The sequence below is a fragment of the Centropristis striata genome, chromosome 1, assembly GCF_030273125.1.
Source record: "Centropristis striata isolate RG_2023a ecotype Rhode Island chromosome 1, C.striata_1.0, whole genome shotgun sequence".
NCBI lineage: Eukaryota > Metazoa > Chordata > Actinopteri > Perciformes > Serranidae > Centropristis > Centropristis striata.
In genome coordinates this window covers 31,411,686-31,430,983 of record NC_081517.1, presented here as the reverse complement: position 1 = coordinate 31,430,983, position 19,298 = coordinate 31,411,686, and the positions used below count along the sequence as shown (strand labels likewise).

At 42.0% G+C, this 19,298-nt stretch overlaps 1 protein-coding gene across 5 annotated transcripts in view; it reads left to right on the top strand.

Moving 5' to 3' along the window:
• The window catches only part of ank2a (ankyrin 2a, neuronal), a 102,991-nt gene extending 84,020 nt beyond the window's left edge, over positions 1-18,971 (top strand). For all 5 annotated transcript variants that reach the window (XM_059338394.1, XM_059338411.1, XM_059338403.1 and 2 more), the window contains 4 exons: positions 14,458-14,541; positions 14,791-14,955; positions 15,353-15,526; positions 16,906-18,971. In XM_059338394.1, coding sequence (XP_059194377.1) covers positions 14,458-14,541; positions 14,791-14,955; positions 15,353-15,526; positions 16,906-16,920 — 438 coding nt within the window. In that variant the 3' untranslated portion in view covers positions 16,921-18,971. The remainder of the gene's footprint in view (positions 1-14,457; positions 14,542-14,790; positions 14,956-15,352; positions 15,527-16,905) is intronic.
• Positions 18,972-19,298: the final 327 nt, after the last annotated feature.

Genomic DNA, 19,298 nt, shown 5'->3' with positions numbered 1-19,298 from the left:
GAGTCTCTGTTTGACGATACCAGACCAGAGTCCCCTCAGTCAGTTTTTTCAGACTTTGAACTTGATAAGCTATTTAGTAGCAGGGCCTTGTCCCCAGAATCTGTGTCTTCTGATTTTGACTTTTCGCTCCTGCAGGACTGGTTGGCAGACTTTAGAGCATCCTCCCCAGAATCAGTGGCATCTCAAAATCGGCGTAGGCCACTCTCTCCTGACTCACCTGTTCCTCAGTTCAGATATCCCCATATCAGTTACGATGTGGAATTGTCAAGGCACAGGTCGTTTACGCCACAATCATCATTTTCGGATTGGGAAGGTACTGATGTGTGTCTGGAGACCCTGTTTGATGAGACAAGACCAGAGTCCCCACAATCAGATTTTTCAGACTTTGAACTTGATAAGCTATTTGGAAACAGGGCCTTGTCCCCAGAATCTGTGTCTTCTGATTTTGACTTTTCGCTTCTGCAGGACTGGTTGGCAGACTTTAGAGCATCCTCTCCAGAATCAGTGGCATCAGTTGAACAGCGTTCTTTTTCCCCCCGCATGACATTTGGCCAAATGAAGAGTCAGCATTGTAACTATTACTTACAGTATTCTGAAAGTAGACCAGTATCACCACATTCAACACTGTCAGATGTGGAATATTATGACTATTGTCTGGAGGATCTGTTTCATGACAACAGACCAGATTCACCTGATTCACTTACTTTACACGTTGACTTGAGACACACAAGCGTGGCTATAACTGCACCACCACTATTGAACACTGCAAGAACTCTTACATATGCAGATGTTGTGCGGGGCAGAACACATGAAAAGCAAGCCGAGGCTTTGTTTTTCTGCAAACCCTTCGAGTTTAAACCTATTTGGTCTCCAGCAGTGTCGCCAGACAAGGAGTGCACTTACTCCTCCATAGAGGACTGGGTCGCCAAGTTGAGACCACAGTCCACCGAGTCAGTGGCGTCTGAAATTGAACAAAGACCACTCTCTCCTGATTCACCTGTTCCTCAGTTCAGATGTCCCCATATCAGTAACAATGTGGAATTGTCAAGGCATAGGTCGTTTACGCCACAATCGTCATTTTCGGACTGGGAAGATACTGATTTGTGTCTTGAGTCCCTGTTTGACGATACCAGACCAGAGTCCCCTCAGTCAGTTTTTTCAGACTTTGAACTTGATAAGCTATTTAGTAGCAGGGCCTTGTCCCCAGAATCTGTGTCTTCCGATTTTGACTTTTCGCTCCTGCAGGACTGGTTGGCAGACTTTAGAGCATCCTCCCCAGAATCAGTGGCATCTCAAAATCGGCGTAGGCCCCTCTCTCCTGACTCACCTGTTCCTCAGTTCAGATGTCCCCATATCAGTTACGATGTGGAATTTTCAAGGCACAGGTCGTTTACGCCGCAATCATCATTTTCAGATTGGGAAGGTACTGATTTGTGTCTGGAGACCCTGTTTGATGAGACAAGACCAGAGTCCCCACAATCAGATTTTTCAGACTTTGAACTTGATAAGCTATTTGGAAACAGGGCCTTGTCCCCAGAATCTGTGTCTTCTGATTTTGACTTTTCGCTTCTGCAGGACTGGTTGGCAGACTTTAGAGCATCCTCTCCAGAATCAGTGGCATCAGTTGAACAGCGTTCTTTGTCCCCCCGCATGACATTTGGCCAAATGAAGAGTCAGCATTGTAACTATTACTTACAGTATTCTGAAAGTAGACCAGTATCACCACATTCAACACTGTCAGATGTGGAATATTATGACTATTGTCTGGAGGATCTGTTTCATGACAACAGACCAGATTCACCTGATTCACTTACTTTACATGTTGACTTGAAACACACAAGCGTGGCTATAACTGCACCACCACTATTGAACACTGCAAGAACTCTTACATATGCAGATGTTGTGCGGGGCAGAACACATGAAAAACAAGCCGAGGCTTTGTTTTTCTGCATACCCTTCGAGTTTAAACCTATTTGGTCTCCAGCAGTGTCGCCAGACAAGGAGTGGACTTACTCCTCCATAGAGGACTGGGTGGCCAAGTTGAGACCACAGTCCCCCGAGTCAGTGTCGTCTGAAATTGAACAAAGACCACTGTCTCCTGATTCACCTGTTCCTCAGTTCAGATGTCTCCATATCAGTAACAATGTGGAATTGTCAAGGCATAGGTCGTTTACGCCACAATCGTCATTTTCGGACTGGGAAGATACTGATTTGTGTCTTGAGTCTCTGTTTGACGATACCAGACCAGAGTCCCCTCAGTCAGTTTTTTCAGACTTTGAACTTGATAAGCTATTTAGTAGCAGGGCCTTGTCCCCAGAATCTGTGTCTTCTGATTTTGACTTTTCGCTCCTGCAGGACTGGTTGGCAGACTTTAGAGCATCCTCCCCAGAATCAGTGGCATCTCAAAATCGGCGTAGGCCACTCTCTCCTGACTCACCTGTTCCTCAGTTCAGATATCCCCATATCAGTTACGATGTGGAATTGTCAAGGCACAGGTCGTTTACGCCACAATCATCATTTTCGGATTGGGAAGGTACTGATGTGTGTCTGGAGACCCTGTTTGATGAGACAAGACCAGAGTCCCCACAATCAGATTTTTCAGACTTTGATCTTGGTAAGCTATTTGGAAACAGGGCCTTGTCCCCAGAATCTGTGTCTTCTGATTTTGACTTTTCGCTTCTGCAGGACTGGTTGGCAGACTTTAGAGCATCCTCTCCAGAATCAGTGGCATCAGTTGAACAGCGTTCTTTGTCCCCCCGCATGACATTTGGCCAAATGAAGAGTCAGCATTGTAACTATTACTTACAGTATTCTGAAAGTAGACCAGTATCACCACATTCAACACTGGCAGATGTGGAATATTATGACTATTGTCTGGAGGATCTGTTTCATGACAACAGACCAGATTCACCTGATTCACTTACTTTACATGTTGACTTGAAACACACAAGCGTGGCTATAACTGCACCACCACTATTGAACACTGCAAGAACTCTTACATATGCAGATGTTGTGCGGGGCAGAACACATGAAAAACAAGCCGAGGCTTTGTTTTTCTGCATACCCTTCGAGTTTAAACCTATTTGGTCTCCAGCAGTGTCGCCAGACAAGGAGTGGACTTACTCCTCCATAGAGGACTGGGTCGCCAAGTTGAGACCACAGTCCCCCGAGTCAGTGTCGTCTGAAATTGAACAAAGACCACTGTCTCCTGATTCACCTGTTCCTCAGTTCAGATGTCCCCATATCAGTAACAATGTGGAATTGTCAAGGCATAGGTCGTTTACGCCACAATCGTCATTTTCGGACTGGGAAGATACTGATTTGTGTCTTGAGTCCCTGTTTGACGATACCAGACCAGAGTCCCCTCAGTCAGTTTTTTCAGACTTTGAACTTGATAAGCTATTTAGTAGCAGGGCCTTGTCCCCAGAATCTGTGTCTTCCGATTTTGACTTTTCGCTCCTGCAGGACTGGTTGGCAGACTTTAGAGCATCCTCCCCAGAATCAGTGGCATCTCAAAATCGGCGTAGGCGCCTCTCTCCTGACTCACCTGTTCCTCAGTTCAGATGTCCCCATATCAGTTACGATGTGGAATTGTTAAGGCACAGGTCGTTTACGCCACAATCATCATTTTCGGATTGGGAAGGTACTGATTTGTGTCTGGAGACCCTGTTTGATGAGACAAGACCAGAGTCCCCACAATCAGATTTTTCAGACTTTGAACTTGATAAGCTATTTGGAAACAGGGCCTTGTCCCCAGAATCTGTGTCCTCTGATTTTGACTTTTCGCTCCTGCAGGAGTGGTTGGCAGACTTTAGAGCATCCTCCCCAGAATCAGTGGCATCTCAAAATCGGCGTAGGCCCCTCTCTCCTGACTCACCTGTTCCTCAGTTCAGATGTCCCCATGTCAGTTATGATGTGGAATTGTCAAGGCACAGGTCGTTTACGCCACAATCATCATTTTCGGATTGGGAAGGTACTGATTTGTGTCTGGAGACCCTGTTTGATGAGACAAGACCAGAGTCCCCACAATCAGATTTTTCAGACTTTGAACTTGATAAGCTAATTGGAAACAGGGCCTTGTCCCCAGAATCTGTGTCTTCTGATTTTGACTTTTCGCTTCTGCAGGAGTGGTTGGCAGACTTTAGAGCATCCTCCCCAGAATCAGTGGCATCAGTTGAACAGCCTTCTTTGTCCCCCCGCATGACATTTGGCCAAATGAAGAGTCAGCATTGTAACTATTACTTACAGTATTCTGAAAGTAGACCAGTATCACCACATTCGACACTGTCAGATGTGGAATATTATGACTATTGTCTGGAGGATCTGTTTCATGACAACAGACCAGATTCACCTGATTCACTTACTTTACGTGTTGACTTGAAACACACAAGCGTGGCTATAACTGCACCACCACTATTGAACACTGCAAGAACTCTTACACATGCAGATGTTGTGCGGGGCAGAACGCATGAAAAACAAGCAGAGGCATTGTTTTTCTGCACACCCTTCGAGTTTAAACCTATTTGGTCTCCAGCAGTGTCGCCAGACAAGGAGTGCACTTACTCCTCCATAGAGGACTGGGTCGCCAAGTTGAGACCACAGTCCCCCGAGTCAGTGGCGTCTGAAATTGAACAAAGACCACTCTCTCCTGATTCACCTGTTCCTCAGTTCAGATGTCCCCATATCAGTAACAATGTGGAATTGTCAAGGCATAGGTCGTTTACGCCACAATCGTCATTTTCGGACTGGGAAGATACTGATTTGTGTCTTGAGTCTCTGTTTGACGATACCAGACCAGAGTCCCCTCAGTCAGTTTTTTCAGACTTTGTACTTGATAAGCTATTTAGTAGCAGGGCCTTGTCCCCAGAATCTGTGTCTTCTGATTTTGACTTTTCGCTCCTGCAGGACTGGTTGGCAGACTTTAGAGCATCCTCCCCAGAATCAGTGGCATCTCAAAATCGGCGTAGGCCCCTCTCTCCTGACTCACCTGTTCCTCAGTTCAGATGTCCCCATATCAGTTACGATGTGGAATTGTCAAGGCACAGGTCGTTTACGCCACAATCATCATTTTCGGACTGGGAAGGTACTGATTTCTGCCTGGAGTACCTGTGTGATGTTACCAGACCAGAGTCCCCGTACTCAGTTTTTTCAGACGTTGTACTTGATAAGCTTTTCAGTAGCAGGGTCTTGTCCCCAGGATCTGCGTCTTTCGACTTTTACTTTTCACTACTTCAAGACTGGTTGGAAACCATCAGAGCCTCCTCCCCAGAATCAGTGGCATCCCAAGATCTGAGTGCACCCCTTTCTCCTGACTCACCTCTTCCTCAGTTCAGATCTCCCTGCATGGGATTCCATGCAGATTCGTCAAGGCACAGGTCGTTTACACCACAATCGTTATTTTCGGACTGGGAAGATACTGATTTGTGTCTGGAGTCCCTGTTTGACGATACCAGACCAGAGTCCCCTCAGTCAGTTTTTTCAGACTTTGAACTTGATAAGCTATTTAGTAGCAGGGCCTTGTCCCCAGAATCTGTGTCTTCCGATTTTGACTTTTCGCTCCTGCAGGACTGGTTGGCAGACTTTAGAGCATCCTCCCCAGAATCAGTGGCATCTCAAAATTGGCGTAGGCCCCTCTCTCCTGACTCACCTGTTCCTCAGTTCAGATGTCCCCATATCAGTTACGATGTGGAATTGTCAAGGCACAGGTCGTTTACGCCACAATCATCATTTTCGGATTGGGAAGGTACTGATTTGTGTCTGGAGACCCTGTTTGATGAGACAAGACCAGAGTCCCCACAATCAGATTTTTCAGACTTTGAACTTGATAAGCTATTTGGAAACAGGGCCTTGTCCCCAGAATCTGTGTCTTCTGATTTTGACTTTTCGCTTCTGCAGGACTGGTTGGCAGACTTTAGAGCATCCTCTCCAGAATCAGTGGCATCAGTTGAACAGCCTTCTTTGTCCCCCCGCATGACATTTGGCCAAATGAAGAGTCAGCATTGTAACTATTACTTACAGTATTCTGAAAGTAGACCAGTATCACCACATTCGACACTGTCAGATGTGGAATATTATGACTATTGTCTGGAGGATCTGCTTTATGACAACAGACCAGATTCACCTGATTCACTTACTTTACGTGTTGACTTGAAACACACAAGCGTGGCTATATTTGCACCACCACTATTGAACACTGCAAGAGCTCTTACATATGCAGATGTTGTGCGGGGCATAACGCATGAAAAACAAGCAGAGGCTTTTTTTTTCTGCAAACCCTTCGAGTTTAAACCTATTTGGTCTCCAGCAGTGTCGCCAGACAAGGAGTGCACTTACTCCTCCATAGAGGACTGGGTCGCCAAGTTGATACCACAGTCCCCCGAGTCAGTGGCGTCTGAAATTGAACAAAGACCACTCTCTCCTGATTCACCTGTTCCTCAGTTCAGATGTCCCCATATCAGTAACAATGTGGAATTGTTAAGGCATAGGTCGTTTACGCCACAATCGTCATTTTCGGATTGGGAAGGTACTGATTTGTGTCTGGAGACCCTGTTTGATGAGACAAGACCAGAGTCCCGACAATCAGATTTTTCAGACTTTGAACTTGATAAGCTATTTGGAAACAGGGCCTTGTCCCCAGAATCTGTGTCTTCTGATTTTGACTTTTCGCTCCTGCAGGACTGGTTGGCAGACTTTAGATCATCCTCCCCAGAATCAGTGGCATCTCAAAATCGGCGTAGGCCCCTCTCTCCTGACTCACCTGTTCCTCAGTTCAGATGTCCCCATATCAGTTACGATGTGGAATTGTCAAGGCACAGGTCGTTTACGCCACAATCATCATTTTCGGATTGGGAAGGTACTGATTTGTGTCTGGAGACCCTATTTGATGAGACAAGATCAGAGTCCCCACAATCAGATTTTTCAGACTTTGAACTTGATAAGCTATTTGGAAACAGGGCCTTGTCCCCAGAATCTGTGTCTTCTGATTTTGACTTTTCGCTCCTGCAGGACTGGTTGGCAGACTTTAGATCATCCTCCCCAGAATCAGTGGCATCTCAAAATCGGCGTAGGCCCCTCTCTCCTGACTCACCTGTTCCTCAGTTCAGATGTCCCCATATCAGTTACGATGTGGAATTGTCAAGGCACAGGTCGTTTACGCGACAATCATCATTTTCAGATTGGGAAGGTACTGATTTGTGTCTGGAGACCCTATTTGATGAGACAAGACCAGAGTCCCCACAATCAGATTTTTCAGACTTTGAACTTGATAAGCTATTTGGAAACAGGGCCTTGTCCCCAGAATCTGTGTCTTCTGATTTTGACTTTTCGCTTCTGCAGGACTGGTTGGCAGACTTTAGAGCATCCTCCCCAGAATCAGTGGCATCAGTTGAACAGGGTTCTTTGTCCCCCCGCATGACATTTGGCCAAATCAAGAGTCAGCATTGTAACTATTACTTACAGTATTCTGAAAGTAGACCAGTATCACCACATTCAACACTGTCAGATGTGGAATATTATGACTATTGTCTGGAGGATCTGTTTCATGACAACAGACCAGATTCACCTGATTCACTTACTTTACGTGCTGACTTGAAACACACAAGCGTGGCTATAACTGCACCACCACTATTGAACACTGCAAGAGCTCTTACATATGCAGATGTTGTGCGGGGCAGAACGCATGAAAAACAAGCAGAGGCTTTGTTTTTCTGCAAACCCTTCGAGTTTAAACCTATTTGGTCTCCAGCAGTGTCCCCAGACAAGGAGTGCACTTACTCCTCCATAGAGGACTGGGTCGCCAAGTTGAGACCACAGTCCCCCGAGTCAGTGGCGTCTCAAAGTGAACAAAGACTATCTCCTGATTCACCTGTTCCTCAGTTCAGATGTCCCCATATCAGTAACAATGTGGAATTGTCAAGGCACAGGTCGTTTACACCACAATCGTCATTTTCTGACTGGGAAGATACTGATTTGTGTCTGAAGACCCTGTTTGATGAGACAAGACCAGAGTCCCCGCAGTCAGATTTTTCAGACTTTGAACTTGATGAGCTATTCGACAACAGGGCCTTGTCCCCAGAATCTGTGTCTTCCGATTTTGATTTTTCACTCCTGCAGGACTGGTTGGCAGACTTTAGAGCATCCTCCCCAGAATCAGTGGCATCTCAAAATCAGCGTCGGCCCCTCTCTCCTGACTCACCTGTTCCTCTGTTCAGATCTCTCCACATGGGTTACCATACGGAATTGTACTGGGAAGGTACTGATTTGTGTCTGTTCGACGATATCAGACCAGAGTCCCCGCAGTCAGTTTCATCAGACTTTGAACTTGATAAGTTGTTTAATAGCAGGGTATTGTCCCCAGAATCTGTGTCTTCCGAGTTTGACTTTTCGTTCTTTCAGACTTTAGACTTTAGAGCATCCTCTCCCAAATCTGTCCCTGTTTCATCCATATCATCTCCTTCTTCAAAATACAGTGAAGAACACAGGGCAAGACACAATCCTTTTGTCCACAATTTAATTTCACATTTGTATGATCCATTATATACAGGAAAATGTTCTTGTGACATACCTGTTTTTGATCCTTCCTTAGGAAAATATCCTTACATGATCAGTGGTACACCACAAAAAGAAGATGAAATCGCCAATAGCTTGGCCGAACAACATTTTTCAAAGTTTTCTTTTAGTTTTCACAGAACATCAGATGACAGACGAGCTGATAAGATTCTAACTGCAATCACTGCAATCACTGGTTCCATATCACCAGCAAGCCAGAGTGATTCTGGTATTTCACAGTCTCAAACAATTGAAACAGGATCCATGGGTCCTCAACAGCATGCAGGTGAAAGTGGATTAAATGAGAGTCCTCCACTGTCGTCACCAGAAATATTACATCCAGACAATGAAAATAATGTATATTCAATGCACTTTTTCACTGACCAGAGACCACCCTCTCCAGAATCATTTTCCTCGTTTAATGAGTTTACTTCCCTATCTCCTGACTCACAAATTCCTCAGTTTGACTGTCAACCTTGTTATGACATATACATGTCAGAAAACAGATCTGTTTCACCGGACTCCATAATGATGGAGGGAGATTTTCCTGACTCATGTATTTTTAATTTGTTTGATGACAGCCGACCAGATTCTCCTGAGTCCACTGTATTTGACAGTAATTCTCATGAGTCCTTCAGCAATTTGCCATCAGATGATGAATATACACAGTCCTTCCTTGACTACTGGCTGTCTGAGTTAAGACCATCTTCTCCTCAAATTCTTGAATCAATAGGAGATTCAGATATTTTAAACCAGCAGCCATGTGGGCAAAGTCTCGAAGATGAGAACAGACTTGTGTATAAGCCAGTCTGTGGGAAGTTAATGGCACACATACACGATCCAGTCTATGAAGGAAAATATGCATATAATAAAGTTAATTTATTTGAAGATGCAGCTGATAAATTGTCTTTGAAGGCTTGCGATCAAAACAAATTTGAAGATTTAACCGTCAGTGTGGGAGAGCCACATAGCCCAGCCAAATCTTGTCATTTCGAAAGCGGCATGCCAGACTCAAAATCATTACAGGATTCCTCAGTATCCCAATCCCCAGTACTTGATTTAACAGTAACAGATTCACCTCCTGAAATGCTGATGCCACCAACCGAAACAGTTGAGACAGAACCCATAGCTTCCTCCTCAAACACAAATGACCAGTTGTTTTTTGTCAAGCCTCCTCCCTGGACAGCAAAGAACCTGGACTAGAACACGCCAGATCACACAGGATTAGCCAGGACTGGACTGAGTTGAGTCACATGCCATATGTAGAACAAAATTTTGAATGTTATCATGCTGTCTGGCTGGAGGAGGCATACCATGAACAAACTCAAGCAATGAAAGAATCAGTGAAAAGAAGATCACTTAAAAGCAAAGAATGTGAATCCCAATTAAAAATTATACAAGACCAAGATTTGTTTTTCAAGAACATGAAAAGAAAATCCATGAGTGACGACGAGAGCAAAAGTTCCTTTGTGTCGGTAAGACTGCACTAGCTCTTGCCCAGCAGTGAATGTCGTGTTGCTTTCCAAAGTAGTTAATACGGCAATACATAAAGTGTGAATGTAGGACCCCTGCCTCAAGCTTTTACTAATAATGCCCGGAGGCTTCACTGTCTTGCTGTGGCATGTTTGCATTAAAGCAGAAAAAAATGATCGTTCAGTGAAGCACAACTAATGGAATTTACAGAGTGGTCCTATCTTTTTCTTGTCCTGGTATGGGGCTACATAGATAAAAAGCTAATCGATGGACTTTGGGATTCCTTTCAACTGCTTGAAACTGGCTGATTCAAGCCCTCAGGAAATTCAAGTGCCTTAATTATAGCCTCAGGTGCCAGATATCTTTTTTTTTCTATGTTCACAATCTGCTGTTGTTACAATAAGTTTAAATGTGCTACTTATATGTATTTACTTAACAGCCATAAAAATGTAAACCAACCGATATACTTGCCACAGTTAGTAAGTATGGACTGTCTGTTGTGCTCCCACTGTTTTCATAACAAGCATAAAAACAGCTCACAGAGACATACCACTCCATTGACAATTGTAATGTTTCCAAATGACAACCATATCCAAAGAAACTGTCTTTAAATTGTGTTCAGCTGAGAAATTGAGTGCAATGACTTACTTGCATGTTTGTAGCTAGACATTGCATCCTGCTACTGCCCTTCTCCCAAATTGGGTTGTCAAAAATCTCAAGGCAAGGCACACAACACAGAACTTTTTATAGTCATGCAATATGCTTTCCAAATGTTTGAAGCAGTATGTTGGCTGTTGTCATTACTGCACTAACTTTCCTTTTCGGGGATGGGGCAAACCTGCTGTAGAATGGACAGCAGTAGTATTTGACTGTGACAAATACTGTGAAGTGATGGTTTTAGCATTGTCATGGGCAGTTCAGTGCTTCCTGTGTTTATGTTATGTCAAGGCAGCTAACACTGAATGAGTGGAAAATGAAGCATGTCCACATTTCATGTTACACCAAACTCTGATTTGGATTAAAGTTCACTTTTAACTTGCCCTGCTGTTAATACTGTTAGTGCTATTGTCAGCCATTGCATGAATATACTAGGTTTTAAATTGTTTGTGGTCTGTAAGACAAATATTATTAAGGTATTTAAGGTTCTACTGCAATGACATTACTGCAAGTGGGCTACAAGTGAATTTCCTCCATTGACACACTGCTCTCATCTATAAAACCAGAGCCTGTCATTGACAAACGCATGCTTCATTTAACTATTCCTTTCATCACCAAAATGAATCATAAATCATATTTATTCATATTTTTCCCCATTCCATTCTATCATTTCTTGCAGGTATCAACATCATCTTCCAGGACAAATCTTTCAGAATCTTCAAAACCAAATAATGTCAATTATGGACAGAGTCAGGTCTGTCCAGTTGAGACACCTACCTTGGCACATGATACAAATACCCCTTCCACTGAAAAACTAGAATTACCACTTCCAGGTAGCTTTGAAACACAATCTGAAATCACATTGGCCAATCAAAGAAGCTCAGCACAGGAAACAAATGAAATGCTGTCATTCCCCAAACAAAGTGAAAATTGTGGCTTAGCTAAACAAAGCTCAGCGACTCCAGACTTGCTCTGTCAAACAGCTCAAGAAAGTCTAGATGACCAAATTGTCAAGTCCTCTGAGTCCTCTCCAACGCCACCAGAGTCTGGGTCCCCTCAGCTCGACCAGCTGCTGTCAGATCTGAAAGAAATGCAACTTAAATTAAGACCAGAGACACTTGACCCGCTTCTCTTAGAATTCAGTGATGAAAGTCCTGAAAGCGATCAAAGCTATAAATTTGAAGAACTTTCACCTGAGGATCAATGCCAGACAGAAAATGCTGATAGCCTGAGGCTTGGTGTGTCATCTGGTATACAGCTTGCCGAAGATACTGACCCCCCAAAGTTAGCAGTCACAGAGACAGAGCCTGCACTTTTCCAAACATCCATTCAGGAACCTGAAGTAGTCCCATTCAGTCCTGATCGTACAAAAACCTCTGAGACAGGTGCAACATCAAGCCTTGGTAGTCATAAAGATAGTCCTGTAATCTCGAAAGAGTTCCTTTCAACTCCAGAATCTACCCAAAGATTATATGAAGCTGACATATTCCCCGAAGTAGCTTCAAAGAGTCCGTCTGACATACCCGAGGGCCATCTGGTTATTTTTCATGAGGAAGATTCTACAACTGACATTCTTCAAACACAAGAAGAATCAGTTACATCATCTAAGGACTCAATGGGTCTGACAGAAGAAATGTCATCACAGAGTATCCAAGATCAACTTCCACATTTATGGAAGGAAAACTTTGTTGAAGCCAGTCAGGCTGAAGATGTCTCTTCTCAGTCTCTTTCTGATTTGACCCCAGAGACAGTTACATCTGCAAGACATTTTAGCTTTGAGGAACTAATGCCTTACCAGTCTGAGGGGATCTTGGAGACATCCTCAGATGAGGATAGACCAAGGACCAAAGAATCTACCCAAAGATTATATGAAGCTGACATATTCCCCGAAGTAGCTTCAAAGAGTCCGTCTGACATACCTGAGGGCCATCTGGCTATTTTTCATGAGGAAGATTCTACAACTGACATTCTTCAAACACAAGAAGAATCAGTTACATCATCTAAGGACTCAATGGGTCTGACAGAAGAAATGTCATCACAGAGTATCCAAGATCAACTTCCACATTTATGGAAGGAAAACTTTGTTGAAGCCAGTCAGGCTGAAGATGTCTCTTCTCAGTCTCTTTCTGATTTGACCCCAGAGACAGTTACATCTGCAAGACATTTTAGCTTTGAGGAACTAATGCCTTACCAGTCTGAGGGGATCTTGGAGACATCCTCAGATGAGGATAGACCAAGGACCAAAGAATCTCTGACTCCAGTAGATTTTGAGTGTTTTCACTCTCAGCCCACTCCAGTTAAACCCAAGGCAGAGACTTCATCGACCTCTGATGAGGAGTACAGCATCCCACCTGGATATGAAGAGCTCTGCTCTATCACAACCAAATTTACTCACATGCCTCCAGAATATGCAGAGGTTGTGCATAGTGGTACAGAATTCTCTGACCCAGAGCCATACTTTGACTGCATACAGGGTGCATCAGATTTCTCAGAGACTGAGCCTGATGAACCGGAGATAAGAAGAGTGCAAGACAACGTGAATCGAAGAGTCCTGTTATCCTCTGGAAGTGAAGATTATGAGGATGCTGCCTTTGTCCATGAGCCTCTTTATGATGTGCAAGAAGAGAATGAAGAATTATTACACTATTCAGAAACTTCGGATGAGGAATTCACCTTGTGTGAGGCTTCACAACCACCTCCTGTCTGTGAAATTGGGGCATATGATGATACTGATAAATCTCTGACAAGGGTAAGATGAGATTTGGTAAACCGCCCCAACCTGCAAGCTTTTTCCCGGAGCTGAGCTTAACCAAATATTATATTTGCTTCAGAGAGGAATGACTGCTAACCCTTTGACCAAATGGATGGGATCTGAAACTCCTCACACCCCGTATTTTATTTTGATTTTAGATTTAACCAGTCCTAACTCAGCATGTCACTGTGCTGCCTGTAACCGGCTGTATCACTCACAGTTATAACATAAGCTCCACGTTTTTTCATCAGCAATAAGCACAATAATTCTTTATTTAAGTGAAAGCATGGTATGTTTTTCAAATGTTTTTTCAAGTTACAGACTGCCATGTTGTACTTTCCATTGATAGACATGAGAATAAATTGTAAAATATTTGCAATCAACAGAAAGTGCACCATTTCACTCTGCTTATTGCTTGCTTCGCTGCAAACATACCATTCCTTTATTGGCATTTATTACATCTTAATGGATTTGTGTTGTTTGGTCAGGACATCACTGCAGAGCTTGGATCAATGTCAGAAACTTCTGATGATGAATTTTTGACTACCAGAATAGTGCGAAGGAGAGTTGTCATTCAGGTATCTGATTTGCCATGATTGATGGCGTTTTAAAAGAGCATGTAGGGTGTGGCTAACAGAGTGCAACTTTACTTTAACCAGATAAGGTCTTCACTGTCAAGTTCAAAATGTTGTACTACTACTGTCTAACAGTGTTTAGTCTAATCAAAATGTGTAAAAGCGTGTGTTTGAAGAATAATTTAGGATTTATCAGAAACCTGCCACTTGATTTGCATAGATGGCTGATCCTCATGGAGGTGTTTTAACACTTTCTTTTTTTTTTTTTTTTTTTACAAATGTTTGTTTCCTGTAACCCAAAGTCCCTGTTCTCTCACTGGATTACTCCCTAAAATGTTCGTTTTGCGTCTTGTTTCTCACTAACATGTTTGCGTTTGAAGTGGAGAAACAGATGAACATTGCACTGACCCTAGTTAGCCTCCCTGATTATTTTTTGTCCTTTTTCTCTTACAGGCTGATGAAATGCCTGACCTCCCCACTCAGTCAGTGACAGAAGAAAAGTACAAGGATGAAAATGGGCACATTGTTGTCAAAAAGGTAAAACAAGATTCTATACAAACTCACACACACATATCACATGGCAGTATTTAAACTGGCAGTGACAACAGCCAGTAAAGCTTAACAAAGCTAATTTGTGATTTGTGCAGAGCAACACTGAGGGCTCTTTGTTGCAAAGTTGCAGACAACATTTGTTTCTTGAATGTTTGAAACAAATTATGTGCATTGTTACCTTTTCCTTAACAAATACTTCATCACCTAATGGTCTTTAAACACTTTCTTCCCCAGGTAACGCGTAAAGTTATTCGTAAATATGTATCCGTGGATGGTGTGGAGCTTGAAGAGGTGTCATCAGAAGGAATTCCACAGCGGTCCGTCAGTATGGCAGAGGGAGATGGATACTCTAAGGTGGTGAAGCGGACTGTAGTGAAGAGTGAGGGAGACCACACAGAGGTTTGTGTACTGTGTATTGTGTGTGTGTTCGTTATAGTAGTCTTCAAAATCTTTTTTTTAAAGGGACGTTTTACCAAAATCAAAAAACACAAGTTTTTTCTCTTACCTTTAGTGCGACTTATAAATCTAGATTGCTTTGGTGTTGGTCTCAGAGATGTCTGCCCTCTCTTTAATATAATGGAACTAGCCATTTAATGTATTAACTATACTAGAACTATAGTAAAAATAATATAGGTCCTACATGAATCTGTTTACAAGGTCCAGATATCTATAATATCTCCATAACTTGTCAAGTCACAACAAAACTATCTACAGTACAGATAGGTAACATTTATATTGGTATTAGTGTGTAAAAAGCAATTAAATGACAAACTAATGACTTTTTCTTCTCACTTAGGTAACATTTGCTGAATGTGAGGGTTTCTCAGCATCAAATCAGAAGACAGCTGATGGTTGTAAGGTCAGTCACGTAGAAAGGACAACGGTGCTGGAGGGTGACAGGACAATGACACACCAGGGTGATCCATCTTTGTCCTCTGACCTTCCCTCAGCCCAAGACGACTTCAAACAGGTTGGTTCATAACCTCATTACCATTATTTTTAAATATTGTAGCTCCACTACAGTCCCATGTGCAGAAATTTATTTCACATGCATATGGAGAGGTACCAAATCGATTTTCTTTCTTTTTTTATAATTTCATGTCACAAGGCACTTGGTTATGTAAGTGGGTTAAGTGGAACAGAGCTCCCTCGTGTGGTAGAGAGAGAGACTGTCAAAGAAGATGGAACTGTGGTCAGGAGGTGTGTGAGTGCTGGAGTGCACCTGTTTGATTGTGTGTGTGTGTGACTACTAGTATTTTGAGAGTGTTGAGTGACATAGGTTTATCAATTTTACTAATATTCACTAATATTTGCTAGTGTTGCTATCATCAACGCTTAGTCAAGCGGTGTACTGGAAAATTATTTTATTTTCTGTAAATCAGAGAGGGATAATATACAATGAACCAGATTGAGTATGTTATTTCTATCATTATTTTTGGTTTTTACTCTGAGAAGACAAGTAAGTATGCTGTAGGTGCCAGATAGAATATTTTTTATTTTCCTATAAAATATGACAAACTTTTATCATGGAGAATCTCCCATTTCACATGATTGAATGACTGCCTGCATGGTCTATCTATTTTCACCCACTACTTTTGTAAAAGACCTTTCAATCCCTTATTTTTTTCTCCATAATGTTTTACTCAACATTTTATGAACATTTTTGTTCCATCAATGTCAATTCAGGGCATAAAGGGACAATGAAAATACACGGTCACCCTTAAAGTTGGAATAATTTTGTTTTTTAGACACAATCCTCTGTTAATCGTTTAATTTTCATTGTGATATGTTTGGAAGAGATGGATTAATAAAGTTTTGAGAAGATATTCACTATATCTGTCAAGAATAAATCACATTGACACAATCATTTCATCGAAAGAGGTAAAAAAAAAATGTATTCCAACTTTATGAACGACTGTGTATATACATCATATGCAATGGCCTTCCTAGTCCAGAGACATGGAGAATGCTGGCTAAGGAACATTGAGGTTGCTTTGACAGCTCATTGTGGGTTAAAAAGGACACGTTGTTTGTTTTCCCTTAAAATGTTCTTCTATCATTAGTTATTGGGGTCAGTTTTTGTGTAATTGCTATGAATGTGCAACATAATCATTAGGCTTCTGCAGCTATAAAGTAGCTATGCTGTGCATGTGATCACAATTTAATATTGGATTTTCAAAGCATGATATAATTTGTTGGTGTTTTGTTTATTTCCCCTAACATACCTTACAAGTGTAGCAAAATCTGTTTCTTCAATTTAATTTTTGCAAAGCCTTAGGTGCAGTTTTTTTATGATGCTGACCTGCCTTCCTCTGTTTGTTTCCACTCCCTCTTTGCTCCTCCTCTAAGGGCCCACATGCGTAAAGGTTGCACTCACAGACAAACAGTGGTGAAGGAGGCTGGGCAGCGCAAACAGGTCCTTCTAGAGCAAGTGGACAACCCCAGAAAAGGGTCAAAACCACGTGACCTCCAGCAGCATCTCCACCAGCTCTTTCACCGCTACTACGAAGAACAAAAGGAGGACACCGATGTGGACGAAGAGAAGGAGGAAGAGTAGAAGAATGTGTAACACTCCCCCACTCCCTGGCTCTGCCCATGCTAAAGTCCCCCGCCCCTGATCCTATGCATTAGCAACATGCAATCCCAGTGTGCACCACTGCACCTCAAAGCTACCACTGTCTTCCCATTTAAGTCCTGGAAGATGACCTTTTGTTCACAATTAGTTTTCTTCCCTGGCTGGTATAATGTATTCATGATTTTCTTTTCATGTTCTAATGTTGTTTTGCCTTTTTGTGACCAAAGAAAGCTTTCTGTTGTTTTCCTGATTAATTTTACTTTCCATGTCAGAATTTATATTTTTGTCTTGATGCAGTGGTAGAGCAACAACAAACAAAAAAAAACACAAAGAAAACAGGAATACTATTCACTTCAACTAACTCACAAACCTCCTGAAGGTAAAGAACGATTTACCTGCAAAATACTGGTACTACTCTCTTGAGTAGGTGCTTGGACTGAAAGACAATATCTCTTACACTGCACTGCCTCTCACAACCAGAGTTTCTCAGATATTCCTTACTTAAAAACGGTCTCACTCAATGTACTAGCCTCTCCGCTCTTTTTGATTCATGTGGTCAAGATGTCACACAGAGAAAACCAGACTGTATCGACACTGAATTTAACTACTGCTGCTGCTGCTGCTGTGTTTTGTGTAGGCTATGTGTAATCTGTCTTTGGGAATTATATATTATCTATAATCTAGACCTTACTGACATCAGTAGCCTAGGAATTAATAATCACTCATGTGAAGTAGAGCAGGCATGACTAATCAACATCTGTCATTATGATCCTAGCTTTGACTGCTTTCTAGTTGTATGGATTGCCCTTCTGCCTCTCTTTTCCTTCTGTATGTGTCTTTCTCTCCGTGCTTTTTTGTTTAATTTGAGTGTTTTTCTTTTCTTTTAAATTGTTGAGCATGACTCCTACTGTATGAATGGTGAATGTGTGAGTGAGGTTGTACTGTGCGAACTGTATGTTTGTGAGTTTAATATGCTACTGCATTATCAGCTGGTTTGCAGAGGGTATTGTAAGTGATATTATAAGCTGATTTTAAACAGTTTTTTGAAGATGTTTTAGTTTATTATTGATTTTGAGTTTTGTTTACTAGTAAGTATAGAAAGCTTATATAATCTTTGTTTGCCACTGGTTTAAAAAAAAAAAGAACATCACAGCAGTTTTAGAAGGTCTGATATGACATTTGTGGTGAGGTGATCAGGCGTTCCTGCTTTATTTAATGTTAGAATTTTATTAGTTTATCTTTTGAACGAGTGTTGGACCAGTTGTTGGAAGTATGCTTGTGTGTGAGTGAATGACAGCGTGTGCAGGTTTCTGTCAGCGCAGAAAAGAAACATTTATTTTACACAAACCGCGTTTGCACTCCTGAATGTCAGGAGGAAGCACCTCCATGCTTTTTTGTGCACAGGATATGAGGTACAGTATATCTTAGCCACAGAGAAAGTTTAATTTTGGCAAGGCAGATGATAAATACAAGATAAATGATACACCAGGCACACGCGCAATGAGGCAGGTTGAGAGCTTAAACATACCATTACTCACAGCTCTGAGCATCGCTACTGTATGTATCTACAACATGTAATGTATTTATTTCACTATCACTGTTTACTTTGTGATTTAGAAAAATATGTAAAATGCAAACTAGTGGAAGTTCACTGTGACAGGTATGCTTTTAATTTGAAGAATCAGCATCCCTTTTCTGTGATGATGACAGTTATATACATATACAATGCATATATAAATATCTATAAGGGCATGTATTACTGTATCAAAATTCAAAAAGAAAAAAACAAAATGGCTGCAGTGTGTCTATGGCTCATAGAGAATAAAAATCTACAAATGTATAGTGCTGTATCTTGTTATATCTTGTGAATTTGTCCAGTTCCCTTGAACATACACAACAAACACCATCAGTGCAACCTGGTGTTTCCCCCAGCTCAATCATTTAAGCACATCTCCTGTAAAAACATAGCTTAATTTCTTAAAACTCCAAACCAAAAACTGAAAAGATTTATACATTTTGTCAAAATTACACAAATCCTGAAAAACCACTGTACTAAAACCTTTGAACATGTTATAGTTCAATGAAGTGCCTTGCTCTAATCGGGCAGATGTTTTGAATGGCCACATGTTCCAGACAGACACGATGAGGGGTGACAACACTGAAGCAG